The sequence below is a fragment of the Dama dama genome, chromosome 33, assembly GCF_033118175.1.
Source record: "Dama dama isolate Ldn47 chromosome 33, ASM3311817v1, whole genome shotgun sequence".
In the NCBI taxonomy this organism is placed as follows: domain Eukaryota; kingdom Metazoa; phylum Chordata; class Mammalia; order Artiodactyla; family Cervidae; genus Dama; species Dama dama.
This window is the reverse complement of record NC_083713.1, coordinates 36944279-36969275: the sequence shown is the minus strand read 5'-3', so window position 1 is coordinate 36969275 and position 24997 is coordinate 36944279. Positions and strand designations below refer to the sequence as shown.

Sequence of the window (24997 nt, the reverse complement as noted above, 5' to 3'; positions counted from 1 at the left end):
ACTCCCAGCGACCCCATGGACTGCAGCCTACCAGGCTCCTCCGTCCATGGGATTTGCCAGGCAAGAGTACTGGAGTGGGTTGCCATTGCCTTCTCCACATGAATTGGATTAATACTCTTTAAAAAGTGACTTCCTGCACTTCCAATGCAGTGGGCATGTGTAGCTTCCCTGGTCGGGGAGCTAAGATCCCATGTGTCTTGCAACTAAAATAAAATAAAAAATTACAAAGGGACTCTAGAAAGCTCTCTTGCCTCTTCTGCTATGTGAGGACACAAAAAACGGGTCCTCACCCAACACTAAGCACAAAGTCTGCTGGCACCTTGACCTTGGACATCCTAGCTTCCAGAACTGTAAGAAATAAATGTTTATTGCTTAAGCCACCTGTCTCTGGTTGTTTTGCAACAGCAGTCCACACATACTAAGACATACATATCTATAATAAGACAGACATAGCAACACAAAACATCACTGACTATTGAAAAAAAATTTGGCTGAGCCACATAGCTTGCAGGATCTTACTTCCCTGACCAGGGATCAAACCCCTGGCAGTGAAAGCACCAAGTCTTAACTATTGGGCCACCAGGGAATTCCCATCTATCACTGACTTTTGATTTCGTAAGAAGAGAACGATCTACAATATAGATCAGATACGGTGCTATCTAAGTGGTATCTCACATGGGAGTATTTGCCCAGGTTTTATAGCACACTTCAATCTGGAATAATAAAATAACTGAGGCAAAAGTCCTCTGTGATGCCACCTGCTGACCCAGATGCTGCTCCTCCTCACTGGGCACTTACCTCTCCCACCACCTCATCTGATAACGCGGGACTCATCCTCTCATCAGGCCTCAGAATTTCTACACCCACCATCTGCACCAGATTCAGGCTCCCTTCTGCTCAGCATGATTCTGATCCCTCTGCTGATGTTCAGATACCAACACTGATGCTGTGTGCTTGCTATGGCCCAAAACATAGGTGTGAGGCCTGGGCCACCCTCAGTTTGTGGTACCCTCACTCAGGTCCTTTACAACGACCCTGCATGCCAGGGTTCCCTGTCCTGGCTCCCCACACCCCAAACACCACTGCAAAACTGGAACAAGCAGAGCAACAAATGTTCCTTGTTTTTTGCCTCGCCATTTGATGAGCAGCGCTCATTGGGAGATACTTTCGAAACCTCTAGATAAGCAAGTTCTATGAGACGTGAGTGCCAAGTTCAGGTTTTGACCTTTAGCAAGTTCACTGTTTGCTGCCAACCTATTCTGTCATACACCAGAGGACACGGTCACATTTCTCTTTCCTTGTCTGCTTGCTCACTGACAGGGCACCCTGAAGGTCTTTGGCTGCTCCTTTGGTTTTCCCGGAGGGCCTGGGACATGCCGTTCATTTGACTGATCAGTTCAAAGCGCTGTGCTGCCCAAGCAGAGTGGTTAATCATATGTTACCCATCAGCTTACACCAAAACTTCTAGATTTATGCCTCCTTGAATTTAAAAATCAAAAACAGTTAACAACTTTAATACAGTCCCCTATATATGAACGTTCAAGTTGCAAACTTTCAAAGATGTCAATGTGAGTGCCAGCCCCTGTATGCCAGCTATTGCACTGTACTTTTATGCTTTTCAATGTACTGTACTATAAGATTTTAAATGTTTTTTTTTTCTGTTTGTTTTTTTATGTCCATGTTATTTGTATGAAAAGTATTATAAACCTATTATAATAGGAACCTATTACATATACAATGCATAATCAGTTGTGTTAGTTGGGAACCTAGGCTAACTCTGTTGGATTTAAGAACAGACTGGACTCACAAATGCATTCTTGGATGGAACTCATTCATACATAGGGAACTTACTGTACTTTCTTCACTGAGAACAACTATTATGTTGAACAATATGAAAATGTTATTTCTATCCAGAAGAGCAACTTTTAGAATGGTTCAACCTAAGAATAATTTCTCTTTAAAGTGTATGATATCTTAATGAGCCCTTGTCATAGGATCAAAATCATTTCTGAACAAAAAAGAATTTTAGAGTGCTGTAGTTCCACAGACTAGCCTTGCTTTGGCCAATGGTTATTTTATGATTATAGGATATTTTGAACATTTTTATACTCATTAATACTAAACTTTTTCAATCTGTATGAAACTATGATATAAATATTTCTACTTCAGAAGGATAAACTATTTTGGTAAATAAATGGCTAATGAAATGCAACTAAAAAGAAATGTACTCTTTACAGATCACAAACTCATAAAGTTGTTAAACATGGGGAAAAGATATCTGGTTACAGAGTTCTTGTGTTCCATATGGTAATCAGTTAACATTTAATACCGATATGAAAGAAATAAAATGAGCATTACTTTAGAATTTGCTCTAGCAAAATAGAAGCCTTGACATTGGGAAAAGAGAAAGAAAAATCAAGAAGGCAGGAGAAGAAATTGACTGGAAATCAGCTCACATCCCTTATTAACCAGCAGCATATGTGGGCTGCTGCCCATCACCAACGAGTCAACAAATACCAATAAGGGGTTGGGTCCCTGGTGGCTTTGAAACCAGAGAGCTTGGATTTGAGCCCAGACCTAATTCTTGCACAGCAGCCTTAGGAAAATTATTGAAGCTGTCAAAACTTCAACTTTGTAATCTATAAAATAATAATAGCATTATCCAGCCTCAAGGGATCTACCACAATGAAATGAGATAGTGGATGTAAAGTTCTTGGCTCAGGATTTAAAATTTAGGAAGTCCTCTAGATAGGTTATACTACCTATTATTGTCTTGTTCCAAGTATGTGCTAGGCAATCAAGATACAGAGATGAAAGAAGAGTCTCTCCCTGGGAGTACCTAGGAGTGCTGCTGAGATTAGAAATTTGACTGCAAATTTATTTATTTTTTAATTAAGTTTCACTGTGTTCATATAAAATAAAAGCTAATTAAGTTTCACTGTGTTCATATGCCAAATGATCCTAATAAGGTAGCATAAGAGCATCACATTGAGAAAGCACCTAGGATAAGTAGAATCGAATCATTTGCTTGGTATTAACGAATATCTTTTCTTCCTTTGACAAGTTTAATACTATCCACAGTGTTCTCCCATGGAGAGAAAATGTTGAGCTTAGGGAAATTACAGGATTTGTGAAGAGTGACACCTCTCTGGTTATTATACACAGGAGGTATTGGAATATAATCACTGTCACCAGATTTCCCTTCTCAATAATAGAAACTTCCCAGGGATGCCAAGTGCATCTGATAAATGCATTGCCATTGAGCTAGAGCCCTTGAACCCGGGACTGTGTCCCCTATGCATTTACTTTAAGATCAGAGTGTCAGACGACCAAACTTCTGTTAGGGATGTAATCAATGTATTTTCAAAGGTTTATTTGGAAAGGCCAACCAAATAGTACAATGCACTTTTTCTAGAACAGCAACAGTTTAGAAAAAAGGAAACAACTTAATGAGGGGTTGCCCATGTCATGGCTCTGGTCTCCATCCTCCTCCTCCCCTTCCCTCTTCTCCCTTCACTACATCTACTCTGGCCTCCCCACTGTTCCCCAGACACACTGGGCCCACTTCTGCCTCAGAGATTTTGAATTTGCTATACCCTCGGCCTGGAGTGTTCTTCCCCTGGGATGTGCCCAAAGTTTGCTCCCCACTTCCTTGAGGTCTTTATTTAAACCTCACCTTTCTTCCCTGAACCAATGTTTACAATCTTCTGGTTAAGAAATTCTCTTCGTATCGCCCTTCCTGGCTTTACATTTTTTCCTCAACAGTGATACCACCTGACATTCTATATTTTTTACTTGTCTGCCTCTCTTGGTCACCTGTGAGCCTCAGGAGGACACTGATTGGGTTGTGTTACCTTTTGTTTGCTATTATCTCGCCATGGCCTAGAACAGCGTCTGGCCATAGTAGGCACTTCATAAATATTTGTCAAAAGAAAAGATAAAAGCCAGACAACATCAACAGGAGAACACAGACACAGGAACACAGCTCTAAATATGAGCTTTGTGAACTCCAAGCTACTGGGCAGTAGGAAAACAGTGCACTGGGCCAGCTGGGTCCAAACGGAGTGAGGACAGGAGCCTCAGGCTCCGGCCTTCCATGTTGTCACCAGGACACGTCATTTCTCTATGCCTGTGACCATCATTTACGTATCGTCTTTCAGCTCAAATGTACACATCTATGCTTTGCTCAGTAATGCTGAGAAGCCCAGGCCCCTTCACCCTCAGGCTTCCTGTTGGGTCCTGCCATTAGGGGAACGCAGAGAAAGAGAGGAATGAGTAGGAGAGCAGGGGGACTTCCTCTGTCTTGCTGATTCTGACAGCATGTGCCCCAAAAGGAGTCCCCGTGCTGGCTCACACTTTTCTTCTTGTATCTGAATCTGCTGCATCCTGCCTCTCAGGGGTGCCAGAAGCACTCACATGCCTCACACACATTGGAGTTCAGAATCCAGACCTTTTGTGTCCCTCTTCTCCTTTTTTCCCAAGTCCTAGAGGTACCTCGTTCCTACAGCTCCTGTCTCTCACTTACCTCAGAAATTTTATTGTTGTTGTTGCTCTTTAATTTGTATAACCAATTCTTATATCAAATTTTCCTGCTGAAACATCTAGTGTGATTTCTATATTTGTCACATCTCTGTGAAGATTTACACATCTTACCTGTAAAATGAGAAAATCTCTTATGGCTATAAGATGACAATATCTAGACCTGAGGTTGGCAAACTTTTTCTTATAGGTAGTGGTTTAGTCTCTAAGTCATGTCTGACTCTTGCAACCACATGGACTGGAGCTTGCCAGACTCCTCTGTCCATGGGATTTCCCAGAATACTGGTGTGGGTTAGCCATTTCTTTCTCCAAGGGATTTCCTGACCAGGGGATCAAACCCAGATCTCCTGTGGAGCAGGCAAATTCTTTACTGACTGAGCTACCAGGGAAGCTCCTTTCTTATAGGGCCAGATGGTAAATATTTTAGGCTTTGCAACCTCTCAGGTTGGCCACTGCAGCCTGAAAACAGCCACAGACCACAGGTAAATGAATGGATGTGGCTGTATTCCAAATAAAACTTAACTTGCAAAAATAGGTAGTCAACCCTGGCTATGGCTTGATGACCCTATCTGGACATTCCTCGGAATGGTCAGCAACCATTCTGAAAAAAAAAAAAAAAAATGCTCCCAATATCAGTTAGAAATATAAAAGCTGATGAGAAGTGAAATTGGCAGAACATTCATGTCTCAAACTTCAGCTCAAGATGGAGGTATCTATAGCCACTGGTGAAGACATGCAAGGCCAAAGGGACTGCCTGAACTAAACCCAGTTCACCCTGCCTTCACCCCAGTGAAGAGCCAGGAGGCTCTGCACACACAGGAGCCAGCACTAAACAGGACCTCAGAATGGCTTTATTCCTTTCTGAAATGCAAACTGTCCTATTTTTTAAAAAATTCTGATTATAGTCACTCCCCCACCCTTTGCTAGGACTCTTCTGAGAATAAAAGAAACTGGATAATAGTGGCCAAAATTAATATTGACAAGGCTTTTATTCCTCACTATGTTGACTGACTTTAATCAGTGTAATCCAAGGTGATGAGAAACAGTTGAAAGTTAGAAACATCTTAACTGTATAAATAAATGATCCAGAGGCCTGTGAAACAAGCTACTATTTTAGCAAAGGGCTGGTTTCTCTTGAAAAATACTCAGTAGTTGTAGTGAGACATCAAAGCTAAAAATGATTAGTTTGGAGAGAAGACTGATCAGAGAACATCTCATTTGGGGAAGCTGAAAGCTCTAATACTTTGTCACTGAAGAACTTTCCAGAAGGATTTATAGCCATAATCAGCAAGACTACTCTCTGTGACACCTGTTTGTCTTCCAAGAGATGAAGAAAATGATCACTAGAAAACAAAACTACCACAGACATTGCCCTTTCCAGCATTCACCCAGCAAAACTTTCAAGAGTGTGAGACAAGTATTATTATAGTACATGCCTCTGGGACTGTTAAAATGTTTTTAATGTTAAAAATATAGAGAGAGGGAAAAGTGAAAGTGTTAGTCACTCAGTTGTGTCCAACTCTTCGCAACCCCATGGACTGTAGCCTGCCAGACTTCTCTGTCCATGGAATTCTCCAGGTGAGAATACTGGAGTGGGTAGCGATTCCCTTCTCCAGGGGCTCTTCCCAAGCCAGGGATCAAACCCAGGCCCCCTACATTGCAGGCAGATTCGTTACCATCTCTGCCACCAGAGATATAAAGAATAATCATTACAAATGCTCATAGAGACCTTCCAGTGTGCTATTGTAGCATCACACACTTATTAACTTATTTTCATCCCCATTTTACAGGAAAGGAAACTGAGGTATGGACAGAAACCAGACCCAAGTCCCATGATTAGTAAGCCCTAGGCAATAGAGTTCTGAAGCCTGTGGTCATAACCACCATTCTAAACAACCTAAGTGTTCAGCAGAGTGAGGTACATGGTAAATGCTTGTTGGCAGTTTCTGTGAGTTAGCATAGATGCATTAGACTTTATGGAAGTGTCTAGATGAAATGCTTGCAAATAATCTAAACAGGCAGGTTGGTAGTATCATTTGAACCTGGGACAGTAGGTAGGTTACATTAGAATATAATTTTTTCTAGTGCTCTGAAGTTAAAGGGGCACTGATTCTTTCTGTAAACCCTAAAACTTTCTCTCTGGAGTGTTATTTTTTTTCTTGCTTTATATATATTTTTTCCCACTTATTTTTATTAGTTGGCGGCTAATTACTTTACAATACTGTAGTGGTTTTTGCCAGGATGGCAACTCTGTGACTTCTGGAAAGAAAGTTGTAGCACCTCCTTCTCTTCCAACTCGTAACTCTCATCTTTTCCCTACACTCATGAAAAGTAGTCATGCAAGCTTTATAACTGGTTTCTCTTCTTCCTACCTTTTCCCCATGTTTCCTAGATCTTAAATATAACAAATCTTGAGTAACTCAGGCCCTGCAGTACACATGTTCAAAAGAGTATGAAGTTTTCCAGGGAAAAGATTCAATGAGTCCTCCTTCAGAGCAAAAGCCACCATAGGGGCTTGCTTCTTCCTGGGCTTTCCACTTCTGACTGTCCGTCCTGCCATTCTTTAACCCTTTCCTTGGCACTTGGAGTCAGAAACGGGCCTGCCTCAGGCTCAGATCCTGGTTCCTCTTGATTTCTTAGAGGCTCTGAGGTTTTTCATCTCTTCTCCCACATCATCTTCACTCCCTTTTCACTGCTTACTTCTGTCCTGGGTTTCCCAGGTGGTGCTAGTGGTAAAGAATCCATCTGCCAACACAGGAGACGTGGGTTCGATCCCTGGGTCAGGAAGATCCTCTGGAGGAGGAAATGGCAACCCACTCCAGTATTCTTGCCTGGAGAATCCTGTGTACAGAGGAGCCTGGTGGGCTACAGTCCATGGGGTCGCAGAGACTTGGACATGACTGAGCAGCAGGTCTCTGTTGGCATGCACAGGGTGCACCCATATCAAATACTGACCTTGCTGCCTCCTGTAGCCATCTCCTTATTTCTTCTCTTGAACTTAGCAAATTTCTGAAATAAACAATCCACATCTGTGGTCTTTAGTTTTTCAGGATCCCTCCTCATGCTCTGGATTTACCCTTTGCTCCATCCATCACACTTTGCTACCCAGTTATCTTCTTTGGTATTTATTTTCTATACCAAATTGTTTGCCAGTTAATCAAGTAATTTTCTATGGTTAATTAAATATTTAATCTGAACAGTTGCATCTTAAATAGACTGTAAGTAAGCTGAAAGGATGAATTAATTTTATCGAAAAGCTGCTAGCACTGTACTGTATGAATAGGTGAGCATGATCTAGTGGTGGATGACTTGACCCCATATTTAGGATTATAAGAATTTTAATAAGAATTAAAGCAACATTTAAAAATGTTCATCAAAAATGTGTTTTTACATGAGCTCTAAGATAATTTCTTTAATTCACCAAATATTTATCAAGCTGTACTGGGCTGAGTGGGCTTTACAGGTGGTGCTAGTGGTAAAGAACCCACCTCCCAGCGCAGGAGACATAAGAGATGTGGGTTCAATCCCTGGGTAGGGAAGATCACCTTGAAGTGGGCATGGCAACAGAAGAAGCTGGTAGGCTATGGTTCACAGGGATGCACAGAGTCAGACGTGACTGAATAGACTTACCACCACCACCACCGCTGGGTTGAGTAGACCACCCCCCAAAAAAAAAAACTTTATGTCCACTGAAAACCTCAGAAAGTTGACTTTATCTGGAAATAGGAGTTTAGCAGATGTAATTAGTTAAGTTAAATGATGTCATACTGCCTACCATATAGCACAGGGAACTGTGCTCAAGGTTATCTGGCAGCCTGGCTGGGAGAGGAGTCTGGGGGAGAATGGATATACATACATGGATGGCTGAGTCACTTTGCTGTGCACCTAAAACTATCAACATTGTTAATCAGCTGTAGAAAGTGAAGTCACTCAGTCATGTCCAACTCGTTGCAATCCCATGGACTGTAGCCCACCAGGCTCCTCCCTCCATGGGATTCTCCAGGCAAGAATACTGGAGTGGGTTGCCATTTCCTTCCCCAGGGGATCTTCCCAACTCAGGGATCAAACCTGGGTCTCCTGCATTGCAGGCAGACACTTTAACCTCTGAGCCACCAGTATAAAATAAAAACATAAAAAATGAAGTCTTGCTGGACTAGTCAAACTGGCTGGTGTCCTTATAAGAAGGCCATGTGACAGAGACAGGCTTTTGCTGACTTGGAAAATGAAAAGGATCATGCAGAAAGAGAAGGAAGAAGGCCATGTGACAATGAAAGGAAAGATTGGAGTCATAGAGCTACAAGTCAAGGAGCATCAAGGAAGGCTGGTAACCACGAGCAACTGGAAAAGGCAAGGAAGGTCTCCTTCCCTAGAACCTTTAGAGAGAGTACAGCCCTGATGACACCTTGATTTTGGATCTCTGGGTTTCATAACTGTGAAAAGAATAATTTTTTTGTTGTTGCTGTAAGCCCCTCAATGTATGGTAACTTGTTACAGCAGCACTGGGAAAGTATCCACTGTGTCCTCAATGTTCTGAGCACTAGAGATTGGAGTGAACAAAGCGTGAAAAATTCCTGCCCTCATGAAGCTTACATTTTAATGGGAGTATGGAGATACAGGAGCAAATAATAGGCAAATAATGCCTTTTGTTGTTTTTCCCAGGTGGCTCAACGGTAAAAAGTCCACCTGCCAATGTAGGAGACTTGGGTTCCTGGGTCAGGAGGATCCCCTGAAGAAGGAAATGGCAACCTACTCCAGTATTCCTGCCTGGAAATTCCATGGACAGAGGAACCTGGTGGGCTACAGTCCAAGGGTTTGCAAAAGAGTCAGATACGACTGAGTGACTAAAACACAAATAAAAATACCCTTTATGAACTGGATAAGATATAACACTTTATCTGTGCTTTTTATGAGAAAATTGGGAGTAATTTCCCTCAGATATTTCTGATCTGCTCCATTTTCTGATTTGTATCTTAAATGTTACAAACTCAATTCTTTCATATTCTTAATCATTTTGGATGTGGAGAAAAAGCAAGTGCTAGGCTCAAAATTCCTTCAGGACCAAAAAAGGCAGCATCAAAACACCCTGTTTTATAATAAATTCATTTGGTTAGGAAAAAAAGAGAGAAGAGAAGGAGAGAGTTATATGATCAGATTCTTGAGAGATCCGAGCTAGCTTGATCAGTAGCTTGACATCTATTTCCTTTTGTTAGCAAATTAAAATTTTCCAATGTAATGAAAAATGAGCAATCACAGAATATCTGATATGCCCACATAGACGTCCCCTTTCTTTCTTTACAGTTCAACTTAGGTAATTCCCTTTCCTCTTCAAAGGGCTAAGGGGCTTCTTCCTAGTCCTAAAAGATGAGTCAATTTAGGTAATTCCAGTTCAACTTAGGTAGTTCCCTTTCCCCTTCCAAGGGCTAAGGAAGAAGCTTCTTCCTGGTCCTAAAAGATGAGTCTTGATTTATCTAGTCCAAGCATGTCAATCCATTTCCCTTGCCAGAGATCAATGTAGAATAGACAAGTGACACAAATCTGGCCAAGGAGACATGTGGGAAAGTCTGCCCTGGGCTGAGGGACTTCTGGAAATAGTTTTCCTCCTTAATACAGAGACTGTGAATGAGGAACAGCAATCTCTCTGCCTTGTGAAATGGTTGTGTGAGCAAATGATGTGTTGCCGCTGCTGGACCTGAGAGGACAAGCTTGAGAACAAAAGCCAACAGTATGAGAAGAGCAGAGCTGAAAGAGACCTCAGGCTCTTGAAGAGGTTGGGAGGACCACTGCAGCTCTAGAACGGTCCTCCTTCTGCACCTCCAGTTACAGAAGACACTAGCAATAACGCAATGTGTGTCTTCAGTCATGCAGTCATGTCTGACTCTTTGTGACCCCATGGACTTTAGCTCACCAGGCTCCTCTGTCCTTTGGGATTCCCCGGCCAAGAATACTGGAGGAGGTTGCTATGCCTTCCTGCAGGGGATCTTCCCAACCCAGGGATTGAACCTGCATCTCTTTTGTCTCTTGCATTGGCAGACAGATTCTTTACTGCCTGCACCACCTGGGAAGTAATAATGCTATAGTAAGACTCTATAGTTTAAATAACTTTGGGCCAGATATTCTGTTACTTGCAGCCAAAAGTATTCTATCTGATACAACTTTCATATAGAAACGGGATGGGGGGAGGGGCTTTACGTTTTTGAGAGCTAAACACACAGGTGAACTGCAATGCTGGGAGCCAGTCTACTCTCAAGGCCCCAAGGTTGGAAGGATTATATCCAGGCTCAATAATTATTAACCCTTTATGCTTGGTTGGTTTCCATATGAACTCTCCTGGGCAGCATTTATCATGTTCTCTGTAGAGCTTCCACAGCACTTTGATCATTTACTAGAAGGCCACTTAGGGCTTTTTATCATAGTTAATGTTTATGCTTCTTTTAATATTGTGAATTATTTGAGGGCAAGGGTCGTGTCTATTATTTTTATATCTCCAGTGATCAACAAAGTGTCTGACGTAGAAAATACTCAATAAATATTTTCTGGATTAAAGAATGACCTTCTGTTGACAGGCTGGGTGCATAATGTAGAAGGCCCTCAGAGCCCTGCCTTGGAAAGCGGAAATGTATCCAAGTAGGATGAGAGAGTTAGAGGATCCACTGCAGATTAGCTCTTGTGGCAAGCTTAGAACCATGAGGGCAAAAGAAAGCTCTCCATTTGGCCTGGAACAGCCAGTCAATTGTCCAGGGAGGCATCTTATGTCTGCTCCTTCCATTGATACCACCTTGTCCAAGTAAGCATCATCTCTCACCTGGATAAATCACTCCCCACCCTGCACCGTGATCTAGACCAGAGTCAAAGACATTTTAGAAATACAAACAAGATCATGCCACATTCACGCTTGAAACAGAGAAACTCCTTTCTGTGTCCCTCTGTCTTCTTGATTGCTTGTGCTTTTTAATGCAGACAGTTAGCTAAAGCAAATGGTTTATCATTAAGTTTGAAAAGATTTCCTAGGAAGTTGTGACTTTGAAGTACAGTACATAACTGCAACTATAGCACTTAGCAAAAATAAAACAGCTAACTCAGAAGTGCTGATTTTGTAGTTTCAGTTTGCTTTCAGACTGAGTGACACACCCTCTTTGGGAGGTCACAAGGGACCTCTGAAGACTAAAGGTAAAAATATTTACAAGATAATTGATTTACAATAATAAAAGCCATAGAGCAATGACTAGTCATTAAGTTACAAAAGCTGCCAGCAAAGTAATTCTTTAAAACAGTTATTCATGGAAATCAGTGGCTTCCCAGTTGGCTCAGCGGTAAAGAATCCGCCTGCCAAAGCAGGAGACACAGGAGACTAGGGTTTGATCCCTGACTCAGAAAGATCTTCTGGAGGAGGAAATGGCAACCCACTCTAGTATTCTTGCCTGGGAAACCCCATGGACAGAGAAGCCTTGCGGGCCACAGTCCATGGGGTCGCAAAGAGTGGGACATGATTGAAGTGACTGAGCATACATGGAAATCAGCAGACTCAGGGAAGGCTAGAAGTTACAGGATCTGAATTCCCAAGTACTAGTACTTCCTCACAAAGCACTAAACTTCTATGCCTCAGTTTTATTCAGTGTACCAAGTCAGGAAATTAATACCTTCTCTGACCTGGATTGTGTTGTGAAGATCAAATGAAATGACACAGCATGCATTAGAAGCACGTGTAATCCAGTGTAAGTACTAAACCTGGACCAACTATCGCCACTGAAAACACCTATAAGACCAGTCAGAAGAGAGGTGATAAAGAATTCCCTGGTGATAAAGAATCTGCTACGCAGTTCAGGAGATGCCTGTTCAATCCCTGGTCCAGGAACTAAGATTCCCACATGCTGCAGGGCCACTAAGCCTGCTTGCCTCAACTAGAGAAGACAGTGCACCGTCATGAAGAGAGCAAGGGCCACAAGGGAGACCCAGTACAGTCAGCACAGTCAAAAAAAGGAAAAAAGAAAAAAAGAGTGGCATGTCAGTTCTGGACTGGAAGTCATTGCATCTCTACAGCTTTGTGTAGGAATAGAGGCGGCAGCAGCAAGCACTTTCCCCCAGAACACTTAGCATTCAGGGATTAGCAGTCATGAAATTAAATACAGTCATATAGAGAGGAAGCTGTCAAATTTATGTTAATATGGCCACATTCATTTTGATCACATTTTGATCACATTTGATCACAAATGATCACATTGATCATTTGATTCATTACTTGATCACAAAGTACCAACTCTAGAAGCATGGTGTCTGAGCATGAATCCCAACTCTGAGGAACTTTGAGTGAGTTCCTTAATTTCTTTGGTAGCCAGCCTCCAAGATGGCCCCAATGAGCCCCACCCCAATATTCATAGCCTGTGCAATGCCCTCTCAATTTGAATCAGGGTTGGTGTGTATGACCAATAGAACACAGAAGAAGTGGTGGCACATAACCTCTGAGGCTAGGTCAAAAAGACTCTGAGATTTCCTACTTGGTTGTTCTCTTAGATCCTTCATTCTAAGGGGAGACAGTTGCTTGGAAAGGCCCATCCTTTGGCAGGGAACTGAGGCCTCTGGGTAACAGCCACATAAGAGAGCTTGGATGCGGATTACCTAGCCCCAGTTAAGCCTCAGATGATGTGTTGACTGTAACCGCATGAGAGTCTTTGAGCCAGAATCACCCAGCTAAGCCTCTGACAAATTCCTGACCCACAGAGACTGTGAGATGACAAATATTTGTTTTAAGTTTAGAGACAATTCATTATGCAGTAATAAATAACTAAAGCACCCTCTCAAGATTTCTCTAAATCTTCTGTAAACCTGGAGATAATAACCTCTGTCAAAGGGTTGTTGTAAGGATCAAATGAGAAGTGTATCGAACACCCTTGCCCAGTACCTGGCACAGAGTGAATCTGTGTTGGTTATTACATCTTTGCACCTTCTCTTCCACAAGGAAGGTGGTCCTGCATGTACTTACTGTCACATTTCCTAGGTTTAGCAGTTTAAGTCTTAAAATTTCAAGTACACTGATCTAGCTCTAGTTGGTCTCTTGATGTCACTTTTCTCTGACCATCGGTTAGGCAAATAGCCTTCCCTTTTTCTGACCCCTTTTAAGATGAGAGGCAAGATGTCTAAGATAGAGAAATTTAAGGCACATGCTATAGCTAGGGAACCAAAAGCCAAAATAGCTGGCCTGAAAAAGGCCAACCCACTGACCTCAGGAACACTCGACAAAGCTTGATAACTGAGTGCGCTTGGAGTCAGCTAGAGCTTTTACAGGGCTCTTTGTTTAGAATTTGTCCTCTGAAATACACAAAGCTTTCATTCAGGCTTGCTTCTGTGTTTTTAAACCTGGAATAGATCCTGGACTTCCTCAGGCAAACTTCATAGATGTTATCTTTTTTTTCTCTGATTATTCCTGTCTCCTCCTTCACATTTGGGTTTTCTTTTATTACTGGTAGATGGCAAAGCAGTCAAATTTCCTATGCACTGAAAGAAGATACTGAGGAAATTCACTGCTACAGCAGTGGAAAGAATACAAGAAAAATCGATATGTCTCTATCCGATAACAAAACCCAGTAAGAAAACTATCCGGCAAATAACAAAACTCAATAATAAAACAATTTGACAACTATTTAAAAAACTCAGTCTATAATATATCATAAAGAGGGAATTACGGGGATTGCAAATACTGAGTGAGAAGGTTTTATTGCCTCTAAGTCATAAAGATTTCAATTCCACTATGAGTAAATTATTTTTATACATTTTATTGCTGATTCTCTGAAAAACAATGTCTAAATATGCAATATCTTTTTCTGTATTTGAGGAATTTAACACAAAATTCAATCTGTTATTATATATACAGAAGGAGGTAAACTTTTAATATTACCTGGTGAAATGCATAACTCCTGACCTCAAGGAGCTTTTATTCTAAAAAAAAATTGTGAACAGTATTAAGCTTACACCTTTTTCTTTCTCTGTCTCAGTCTCTCTCTCTCTTCTCCAAGTGTGTTCAGAGTTCTGCCTAAGTCAGCTCTTCATATGGAAACACCTATTTTAAACCAACCTCTCTGGGGGATGGACTTGAGTTTGCTCATTTCTTCTTCCTTTTTCTCTTGGCTTTTTAATTCTTTGCTTTCCACATAATCCAAAACTTTATTTTGTTGTTCTATCAAAATCTTTCTTCCTTTCCTCTTTCCTTCTTTCTTTTTTTCCCCCACTTCCTTTCCTTTTCATTTATATTTCCTCTCTCCCACCTCACTTCTTCTCTTCCTTTCTGGTTTTGACTTTAAAACCTTGATGGACAATGTTGAGGGACGCTTCTTGAGTGACGTGTCTGGATCCTTTGTAAAAAGGTTATCTGTTATTATTGTTCAGAAATGGTATTGCTGGCTTAGCAAAAAAGCTGAGCTTTTATCTTTGCTCCTTATGATAAGGGAGGAGTTGAAACAAGATAATTTCCCTTTTCTCCTCAAATATACATACATGCCAATTAAGAAATACACAAGAAAAATAATTTGATTGTCTAAGTGTAAATAAAGCACACAATGGAACCAAATCTCCACCCAGTAGTTTAAGAGTTCTCAGCCACCCTATCTCCCTATGTTTCCAATTATCAAAGTCTAATCATACACATTTCTGAGTATCCCTATAGCCTCCAAATTCTACTCTACATCATCAGTCTCCTGGTCACTTCCCTTTCTTCCCCTCCAGCCTTGTGCCATGTCAGTCCACCTTCCCACTGTCCTGCCCCACATTGCAGGCACACTAGAATTTTCCATCATCCACAGGTTAAAGTCCTGCCACTCACTCTTCTCTCTTGCTGAGTCCTTGTACGATCCAAGATAGAGGAGGTGATATTGTGTCTCTAAGATGACTCACAAGTCATTCTAAATTTTCTTGAAAACTTACCTCCAGGAATTGATATTAACTCTTCAGACCTCCTCACAAAAGAAACCTCTTGTGAGACCTCTTTCCCAGAAGTGATCTTCCTAACACTCTGAGAAGTTTGCTCAAGCCTCTCTAAATTTCTTCACTGCATCATAATAAAAGTTAGGTGGAGACATGTGAACCTCTCTGGAAGTCCCCTTCAAGAGAATGTCTTTGAAATTTTTGTTCAAATTTCATTTGGAGAAGAGACTAGGTATGGTTTAAGGGAAATGGCGAGACAGCCTCTCCCCAGTCTGTATACTCCTTCCAGCAAAACAAAATCCCTGTAGTTAACTTAAACAAATCCCACGGAAGTCAGCTGCATGACTCAGGCCCCTAACTCATTTCACTGCCATCTCAAGTGACTTATTATCAAAGTTTGCTGTTCCTTTCAACTTTCTTGAAGGGAAGTTCTGATAATTACAGTTTCATCCATTCTGCCAAGGAGGCCTGAGTGCCTCACAATATGTTAGAGATGAACAGACTATCCAGGTTACTTTGATTTGTTTGCATATCTGCTTCCCACTAGCTTGTAAACTTCCTGAAGTTGGAGGTCTTTATATTTATAAAATTTAATCTTTGGATTTGCAGCGACTTGCACAGTTCCTGGAACATAATGTAGGTCATGTGAATATTTACCGATTGTATGGGCGACCCATCCTTTCCCCACAGGAAGGCTTTGTGTGTGTGTGGTTGTTTAAATATACAAAGTACCACTTTATGAAAGCAGTTATATTTTAACAGCTTGTAACAAAGAGTTGAGAAAGTGGACAGATGCCCACCATTTAACAGCCTAAAATGGTGGTAACCATGGCTTTTTTAAGTTACTGAAAGTCATTATCAATAGGTCAACAGACTCAGTTATTTAACCTTTGGCACCTTTGCCCTGGCCCTGAAATTGCTGGCCAAACATGGTTTTTGATGGTTCTACAAACTAATTCTGAACTGTCACCTTGAAATCTAGATAAGACCTCCTGGTATATAAGCACTGTCTACACATTTCCTGGTTGACTAGACCATCAGAGAAGGCACTTCAGTTAGCTGATTAGAATGTGAATACTTAAAGGAAATAACTATTTAAAAGGAAGTAGGGCCAGAGCAGACCCAAACTAGTTATTCTCATTTGTTTGCATCCAATACTGTGCATTTCATTATATGGATGTTTTATATTAAAAACTAGGACTAAGCTGAAACAGTGAAGCAAGTGAAAAGAAGTCAAGGTGGGTTTAAATGAAAGACTCCACCAAACATAACTGATCCCACCTCCTCTGAATATCACCATGGACATGGTGATATTTTCCATCAGCTTTAGGGAAAACCACCTGGGTTCCCTATGGACTTTCTTTTCTCAAAACTGTATTTGGGGTTTTTTTCTTAATTTTTTCCCTCCCCTCATGACATCCTTACAGCTCGTTGGGATCTTTAAACACTGTCTCTTTTTCTTTGAAGATCACAATCATGAAAGTTCTTTTTAAGAAAAAAAAAAAAAAAAACTGAGATTCAAAAGGTACTAAATTTAAATTTGATAAAAAGAGATCTCAAAATTTCCCCTTATTTTCAGGAAGTATGTATTTGCCATATGCAAAACGTGGCAGGTGCAGGGCTCTCGCAGCCTAAACACTGGAGACCAACGAAGCGAATCTAGCGGCTACACTAGAAGCAGCAATCATGCCAGCGAAGCCTGAGCTCCACGACCGGGCACACTGGTCCCACCCGGTCTCCAGCAAAATTCCTAGGTCTCCTTGGAATGTTAAAATAGAACCTGATCCCGGTCTCCAACTGTCTTATCTTTTTCAAGTGTTTTAAACTTACTGCCTTTGGTCAGCAGAACCACGGGCACGGTGATGACGGTGACGAGCGCAGCGATCGCCAGCAATCCCAGGAGCACCTTCCAGGGTGTCTGCAAGCCGGGCAGGTCAGGTCCAGTTAGAGTCAGCCATCTGGCCCCAGTCTGGGTAAGAGGGTCGGGGCCCGGGCTGCACAGGAGGCAGCGGAGTTTGCCGTCGGGCGCGCACTGGGAGAGGGGCGCAGGGGGCTGGGAGGGTTTGGAGCTCGCGAGTCGGAGGTTGCCAGAGCGCTTTCCCTTGAACTTCTGGCCTCCGGGCAATTTAATGTTGCGTCTAAACGCACCTCAGAAGCCAAGTAAGGGTTCTGGCTTCTGTTTTGCCTGTGGCTCTCCAGGTCCTCCAAGGCTCGGTCCCTGGGTTCTTAGCCCCGCGGATCCGAGAGGGAGCCAGGAGCCTCGGGGCGTCCCTTCACCTGTCAGAGGGTGGCTCTGGAGCTTCCGCCTAATGAGAGCCCCTGGTTTCGATCAACGAGCTTTGGGGTGGGGGTGGGGAGTAATCTGGGGAAACTTGAGTGAAGAGGCATCTGCAACTCACCCCTGGGGCTCTTTGCGGGGCGAGGGGCCCTTTAATCACTCACCTTCATGGTCTGCGTCGCTTCGAAACTGTAGTTTCAGAGCCGGAGCGCAGGCAGAAGTCTGGCGAGCCGCCCGGACGCGCGTGCAGCTCCGGAGCTCCGGGCGCGTAGTCACAAAGCGCTTCCAAGTTTCAGCCCCGAGTTAAACATTAGTGAGCGCCGGGTTGGCTGGGTATAAAGGGTTGCAGGCAGGCTGCGGGAGAAGGCGCGCTGGCCCTGGAGATCTGGCGTCCGGGCCTGGGGGCGCCCGAGAGGCACCACCCTATGGGCGCGCGGGGCACTGGGCGGCCGCCGGACGCGCAGGGTGCGAGGTCCCGGGAACGCGCCGGAGGGGTGTGACAGCCCGAGCTGCGGCGAGCCGGCGCCCTGCATCCGACTTGGAGCCCGGAGGCTGCAGGTCGGCGGGAGAGCATGGCACGCCCTCACTGAAACTCCCGCAATCTCGAGTGGACAAGCGAGGGCACTTAGCCCAGAGAGGCTATGGGGCTCTGCAGACTCAGAGAGCTCACTGCTGGCAGCTGGAACTAAAACCCAGATCTCTGTCCTTTGCCAGTGAATGATATGCTGGGGATTTCTAGGGTATTTAAAGCTCCTGGAAGGCAGGGAGAGAAAAAGTGATTGTTCGCTTGTGGATGGCACTTTGAGACTTAAGTGTCTGAATTGATTCTCCGCAGGGGATTTCTGGTTTGTTTTCAGGCTTACCTTCTCATCAAGATGTCAGAAATAACAACACTAACACTTATGTGCAACTTACTTTCCCCCAGGAGCTGCTCTAAGCATTTTTGTGTTTATTTTACAGGGAGGAAGCAGAAGGTTAAATTAGCTGGCCAAGTCAAGGCAGCTAGGAAGTCGTGGAGCCTGAATTCAGAATCCATGTCCTTAACTGCCGCTCCACATGGCCTTTTATCTTTCAGTCTTCCAAAGAACATTTGGAAAAAAAAGTAAAAGTGCAGGTGTGGCTTCTTCCTCCAGGTCCTCAGGATGCCCAGTAGGTTCCTTCACTCATTCCCCTTTTCCTTTATTCATTCATCCCCACACCCTGCCATTTACTTCACCCATCCCACAAATACTTGTGTGGATACAAAGCATCAGACTCTCATCTAGAGTCTGGAAATAGAGAAGTGAGACAAGGTAGATAAGATTTGTGCATTTGGCACTTTCAGTCTGAAATACACAACAGAACCTTTGCATTAGGGTCCCTCTACTTCCTCTTGTGGATAAGCACTCCTGCTCCCTAAAAGGCCTCTTCAACTTGTTCACTCAGCTGCAAAACAAAGTCTGTCTTCCCAAGTTAGAGGTAAAAGGTTCAAAATGCAAAGTCCTGTGGGGCATTAACATATGATTAGGAATAAATTCCAATTTCCATCCTTTATCTCCAGTCTGGACATTGCTTCTGAACTCAGGAATCATTTTGCTTTCTGACTGCTAGTTGCTTATGACACATCCACTTACCCACACCCACCTTCAGAGGCCCAAACTGAACTCTTTATCCTTTCCATCAGTCTCACCTCATGTTCCTCTGATGATTTCTGTCTTCATTAAAAGTACCCCCACTTACCAATGACATTAAAAGTGTCCCCACTCATCAGTTACAAAAATGAAAGACTTGAGTCATCTCAGTTTTTCTTCTCCATTCTTCTGCTATGTTCACATGGCCATCATCTCCTCTCAGTTCTGCTTTTACAAGTATTTCTCAAATCCATCCCCTCCTTCCCCTTCCAGCTGCTAGGAAAGGTGAGTCAGTAGTGTGTGCAGCCTGTGAACTGGAGGTGGAAAGAGAGGCCATCTGACAAGGACTACAGGGAATGGCTCAGTGCTGGCCTCGGCTCTCACCGATTTGTGCACTCAGCAATGGAGAAGGGAAGTCTGTACAACGGCCCACGTGCTTAACCTCCATACCCCCACCGTGACACTATCCTTCTAGCAAGCCCCAGGGAAGCTGGCTGACATCCAAGGGCATATCATCTTGTTCTCTGGAAAGTATTCTGCAAAACACAAATATCTCCACACTCTGTCAACTTCAAGAGATTCTTTCCTAAATTTCTCCCACGTGACCTCTTTGTCACTAGTCTTTCCATCTTGCTCTTCCCAAGTCCCTAAGACACCAACTGGCCAACACATTAGCCACCACTTGTAAGTCAGTGTAAATCTTATATTAGGCCATCTCTCTTTTCAGGCACAATGAAAAACAGATGTACTACTCCAAGTTCTCTCTGTTAGGAAGATTTCTCTTTCTACTCTATTTCAGAGCATCCCTGAGAGGGGCTATAATGTAGCAGCCATAATTTGTGACTGGTGCCAGCTTACTTTGCGTAAGGCTGACTCTTCCCTTCTCTGTTGCCTGTTTATGAGGAACTCCTGTGCAGTTATAGGTGTGTGTTTAGGGAAAAACACCAAGCGGTGGGAGAAGCACCATGGAGTCCAAGCTCATTGCTTATGTAATTTTCTTATGCCATCTGAATCACTTGTGCTCATCTACTGTGTCTTATAGATACCGTGTTCACTTAATCATGGGACATGGCTGCACATGTGGGCCAGCTTTATCATTTGGTGGGCCGGGTGACAACCAATTTGTTATTGAAGTTCAGGTTGTATAGTTGTGGGTCGAATTGTGTCACCTCCAAAAAAGATACGCTGGAATCTACTGGACTTGGATTCCCAGTAACTTTTCAGAAAGTTACCTTATTTGGAGACAAGGTCTTTGTAGAAGCCATCAGGTCAAAAAGAAGTCATTAGGGTGGGACCTCATATAATATGAGTGGTGTCCTTATAAAAAGAGAAAATTTGAAAACAGAGATAGATACACATAGAGAGAAAATGGTATAAAGAGAACTCATAAAGAAGACTATGATCTACAAGTCAAGGAGACAGATTTAGAACAGATCTTTTCCCTCAAGTCTCAGAAGGAGCCAACCCTGCTGATCCCTTGATTTCAGTCTTTCAGCCTTCAGATGGATAGCGTCACTGACTCAGTGGACAGGCATTTGAGCAAACTCCAGGAGATAGTGAAAGACAGGGAAGCCTGACCTGCTGCACTCCATGGGGTCGCAAAAACTGAGCAAGTGAACAACAACAACCCCAGCCTCCAGAACTGTCAGGCAAGGAAATGCTGTTAAGCCATCTTATCTGTGGTCCTTTGGTACAGTGGCCCCCGCACACTAACATACCAGGCGTTCTACAGTCATGATTTCAGTGTCTCCCAGGGCCTGATAGAAAGAGAGGAACTGATTTCTTTCTTTTTTTTTCATTTATTTTTATTAGTTGGAGGCTAATTACTTTACAATATTGTAGTGGTTTTTGCCATACATTGACATGAATCAGCCATGGAGTTACATGTGTTCCCCATCCCGATCCCCCCTCCTGCCTCCCTCCCCATCCCATCCCTCTGGGTCTTCCTAGTGCACCAGCCCTGAGCACTTGTCTCATGCATCCAACCTGGGCTGGTGATCTGTTTCACCCTTGATAGTATACTTGTTTCAATGCTATTCTCTCAGAACATCCCACCCTCGCCTTCTCCCAGAGTCTAAAAGTCTGTTCTGTACATCTGTGTCTCTTTTTCTGTTTTGCATATAGGGTTATTGTTACCATCTTTTTAAATTCCATATATACGCGTTAGTATACTGTATTGGTCTTTATCTTTCTGGCTTACTTCACTCTGTATAATGGGCTCCAGTTTCATCCATCTCATTAGAACTAATTCAAATGAATTCTTTTTAATGGCTGAGTAATATTCCACTGTGTATATGTACCACAGCTTTCTTATCCATTCGTCTGCTGATGGGCATCTAGGTTGCTTCCATGTCCTGGCTATTATAAACAGTGCTGTGATGAACATTGGGGTGCACGTGTCTCTTTCAGATCTGGTTTCCTCAGTGTATATGCCCAGAAATGGGATTGCTAGGTCATATGGCAGTTCTATTTCCAGTTTTTTCATATAGTGAATAGTAATTGACTATTGTAGCCCACATCTAAAATTACCCCAAAGTTTGGGTGTTACCTTTGTGCCTGTGTGCTGAGTTGCTTCAGCCGTGTCTGACTCTTTATGACACTAGGGACTGCAGTCAGCCAAGCTCTGTGTCCATGGGGTTCTCCAAGCAAGAATACTGGAATGGGTTGCTGTTTCCTTCTCCAGGGTACCTTCCCCACCCAGGGATCAAACCGCAGTCTTGTGTCTCCTGCATTGGCAGGCAGGTTCTTTACCACCAGCACCAGATGGGAAACCTTAATATACACCAAAAGATAACGGATATTTTGGCGAAGGGCATGATTTTGTTCTAAAAATCCTAGGCAGATTATCTGTGATTTTCCTATTGGGGCTTGCCAGAAGCTCTGCCTGCCACAGACACTTGTAATAGCTATTATCTGTTGGGTCATTAAGATCCAAGGATCAGGGCAGCTTGCACTATATAGCCTAGACCTAGGGAGCCCTCGCTTATTCTAGGTTCCATTCAAAACAGACAGCCATAGGTACAACTGAGCAAATAGGTTGGAGGCGCACAGCTGGTTTTGTGGTATATGGTGTCTCCAAAATCCAGAGATGTCCCTGAAGGAAAAAAAAAGTACTCTTCAAGTTAATAGCCATAGATACTAGGATTGTATTGTCTGGTCCAGTGAAGTTACCATGCTAGTACAATGGGCATGGTTCCATAATCCATCTTTTGTCTGGGCTGAATAGTAAGTTAACTGAGTATAGGGTAGGGAACCTGCACTCTTGCATCTTTTGGGTTTTTAAATAGTGACACCAATCTCTGTCCTTGTCCAGGGACATAGTATTCCTTTTAGCTTACTATATGGATGTAGAAGGACAGTTCCAGGGGCTTCCACTTAGCCTTTCTTACCATCAGCTCCCTCTGTGAGAGATGCGAGAAATAAGTCAAGGAATGCAGGCAGACTCTTAAAGCTGGAAAAGGTAAGGAAATGAATTCTCCCCTAGAACCTCTAGAAGGTATGCAGCTCTGATGACACCTTGACTGTAACCCAATAGGACCTATTTCAGACTTCTGAGCTCCAGAAGTATAAGACAATACATTTGTGTTGTTTTAAGACACTAGGTTATAATAATTTTTTACAGTAGCAATAGAAAAATTAATGTACCCTGGACATGGCTAATGTTTTAACTCCATAGCAATGGATTGCTCTAGCAATCCTAGAGCCAGGATTTAATAACTCCTGGGGGATCTGGTCATATCCCTTCTCATTGAGCATTCTCAAAAGTATCTGTAAGTCCCATGTCTTTCTGAAGGAGACTGTGAAAAAGATTTAAGGATGCATGTAGGAACATTGCAGGCTCTGTCCTCTGTTTCAAACAGGGCATTTTGGGTTTACGAACTGATTTGAATCTGGAAACGATGAAAAGCCATGGATTTCTATTATTGCAACTTAAGTGAGATTTTGGACTCAGATCTAGAATTTTTCTAAGTGCTGAAATCAAACCATAACTTAGAATGCTACCTATGAACTTCGTTCTTAAGTACTCCATGATAAATGAAACACCGCCATTGCAGGTTACATGTTTTGATTACCATGTTATCCCTGGAGATGTTTATAGTAATAGCTTCTTTAAAGAAACTGAGTCTTTGAAGTAGAGTCCCTGTGAGTTATTGCCCTGGAAGGATGCAGCCAATGTCAGACTGCAGCACAAAGCAGATAAAAAACTTAAAAAACAGGCGGAATAAACACTCTGATCTCTTTCTTCTAGTCTTTCCTGCTTGTATGTCCCAACAAAGGCAGAGGACAAAGGAACCTGGATAATAGAGGATGTTATCTGCAGGCATCACTTGCCTAGGGCAATGGGCAGGAAAGATAAAGGTGAAGGATGGATAGGAGGGTCTAATGAAAAATAACCAAATAAACAGCCCAACACCACATAGTATTTGTTAAATTGTCTCCTAATAAAGATTGAAGATATTCCATTTATCCTTTTATCTTTCTCTTCCATCCTTCTCTCTCTAGTGCCTCATTAAATGCCTGGAACAGAGTAGTCAATCAGTGTTGATGGAATAAATGAAAAATTAAATGAGTAAAAAATAACATTGGGTCTTTCTCTGTGTTCTTGGTGGCTGCAACTGGAAGTGAGGAAAAAATGGGATCTCATGTGTGGCAAGAAAGGAGAGAGGGAGAATGACAGGGCTGAGAGCGGTGAGGGAGCTGAAGAGATCTCACTCCTGTCCTGCTCTGCAAGGGAAGTTAAAGGAAGTACAAAAAGGTGTTTATTCTTTTGCCCAGTGCTCTCCTTGACCTCCACCTATTTAGAGAACTCTGTCCACCTGTGTGGGAATGACTTCTAGCATGTCTTTTGAACTCCAGGTCAAAAGTCACTTCTTCCAGGTTACCTTCAACAATAACCCCATCTGTTTCCATACAATTTTCTGCTTTCCCTACCAACCACAGTTTGGCAGATTATTCTGCTTGTGTTGTTGTTGTTCAGTTGCTAAGTCATGTCCAACTCTCTTCACGACCCCACGGACTGTAGCCCACCAGGCTCCTCTTCTGTCCATGGCATTCTCCAGGCAAGAATACTAGAGTGGGTAGCCATTCTCTTCTCCAGGGGATCTTCCTGATCCAGGGTTTGAACCTGGGCCTCCTGCACTAGCAGGAGTATTCTTAAACACTGAGCCACCAAGTGAGTATGTTATTTACAACCAAATTAATTTCCACCTAGAGATATGGAGATGATAGTTAGCTAGGTGGATAATCCTATGGATTTAAATGTATGGAAAGAAGAAATTTCAAGCCAAATGAATAACTGTACACAAAGGCTGAGTGAGAAACCTGGAGATCTTTAGGGAATATCTATTAGTTTAGTTTCACCAGGATATAGGGTATAAAGGTTGATCCTGGACATATTCTTTAGTCTTAAATTCAGTTTTCAGTATGTACTAGGGAGCCACTTAGAGTTTTTGCCAGGTGAAGGAACACAATCAGACTTAACTTTAGATATAAAATACAGGCAACAGCATAGGCTGGATAGCTGAGAAATGGAAGAACTAGAGATGGGATGAGAATCATAAACTTGGATGTTGCAAAATTAATTGGGCAGGTGCTTCTCTGTGTAGAGCTTGTCATAAAAGAATTTAAATCATGTTGATTTGTATTTGTTTACATACAA

The 24997-nt window shown here is 42.7% G+C and overlaps 1 protein-coding gene across 2 annotated transcripts in view; it reads right to left on the bottom strand.

Moving 5' to 3' along the window:
- DPP4 (dipeptidyl peptidase 4) overlaps positions 1-18189 on the bottom strand; it is an 82150-nt gene extending 63961 nt beyond the window's left edge. The window contains exons 1-2 of one of the 2 annotated variants that reach the window (XM_061135556.1): positions 17893-18189; positions 17281-17368 (exon numbers count right to left, since the gene is read on the bottom strand). In XM_061135556.1, the coding sequence (XP_060991539.1) occupies positions 17281-17368; positions 17893-17898 (94 nt within the window). In that variant the 5' untranslated portion in view covers positions 17899-18189. Of the gene's footprint in view, positions 1-17280; positions 17445-17892 lie in introns of both variants that reach the window. The other variant, XM_061135557.1, reaches the window with a different exon arrangement.
- Positions 18190-24997: the final 6808 nt, after the last annotated feature.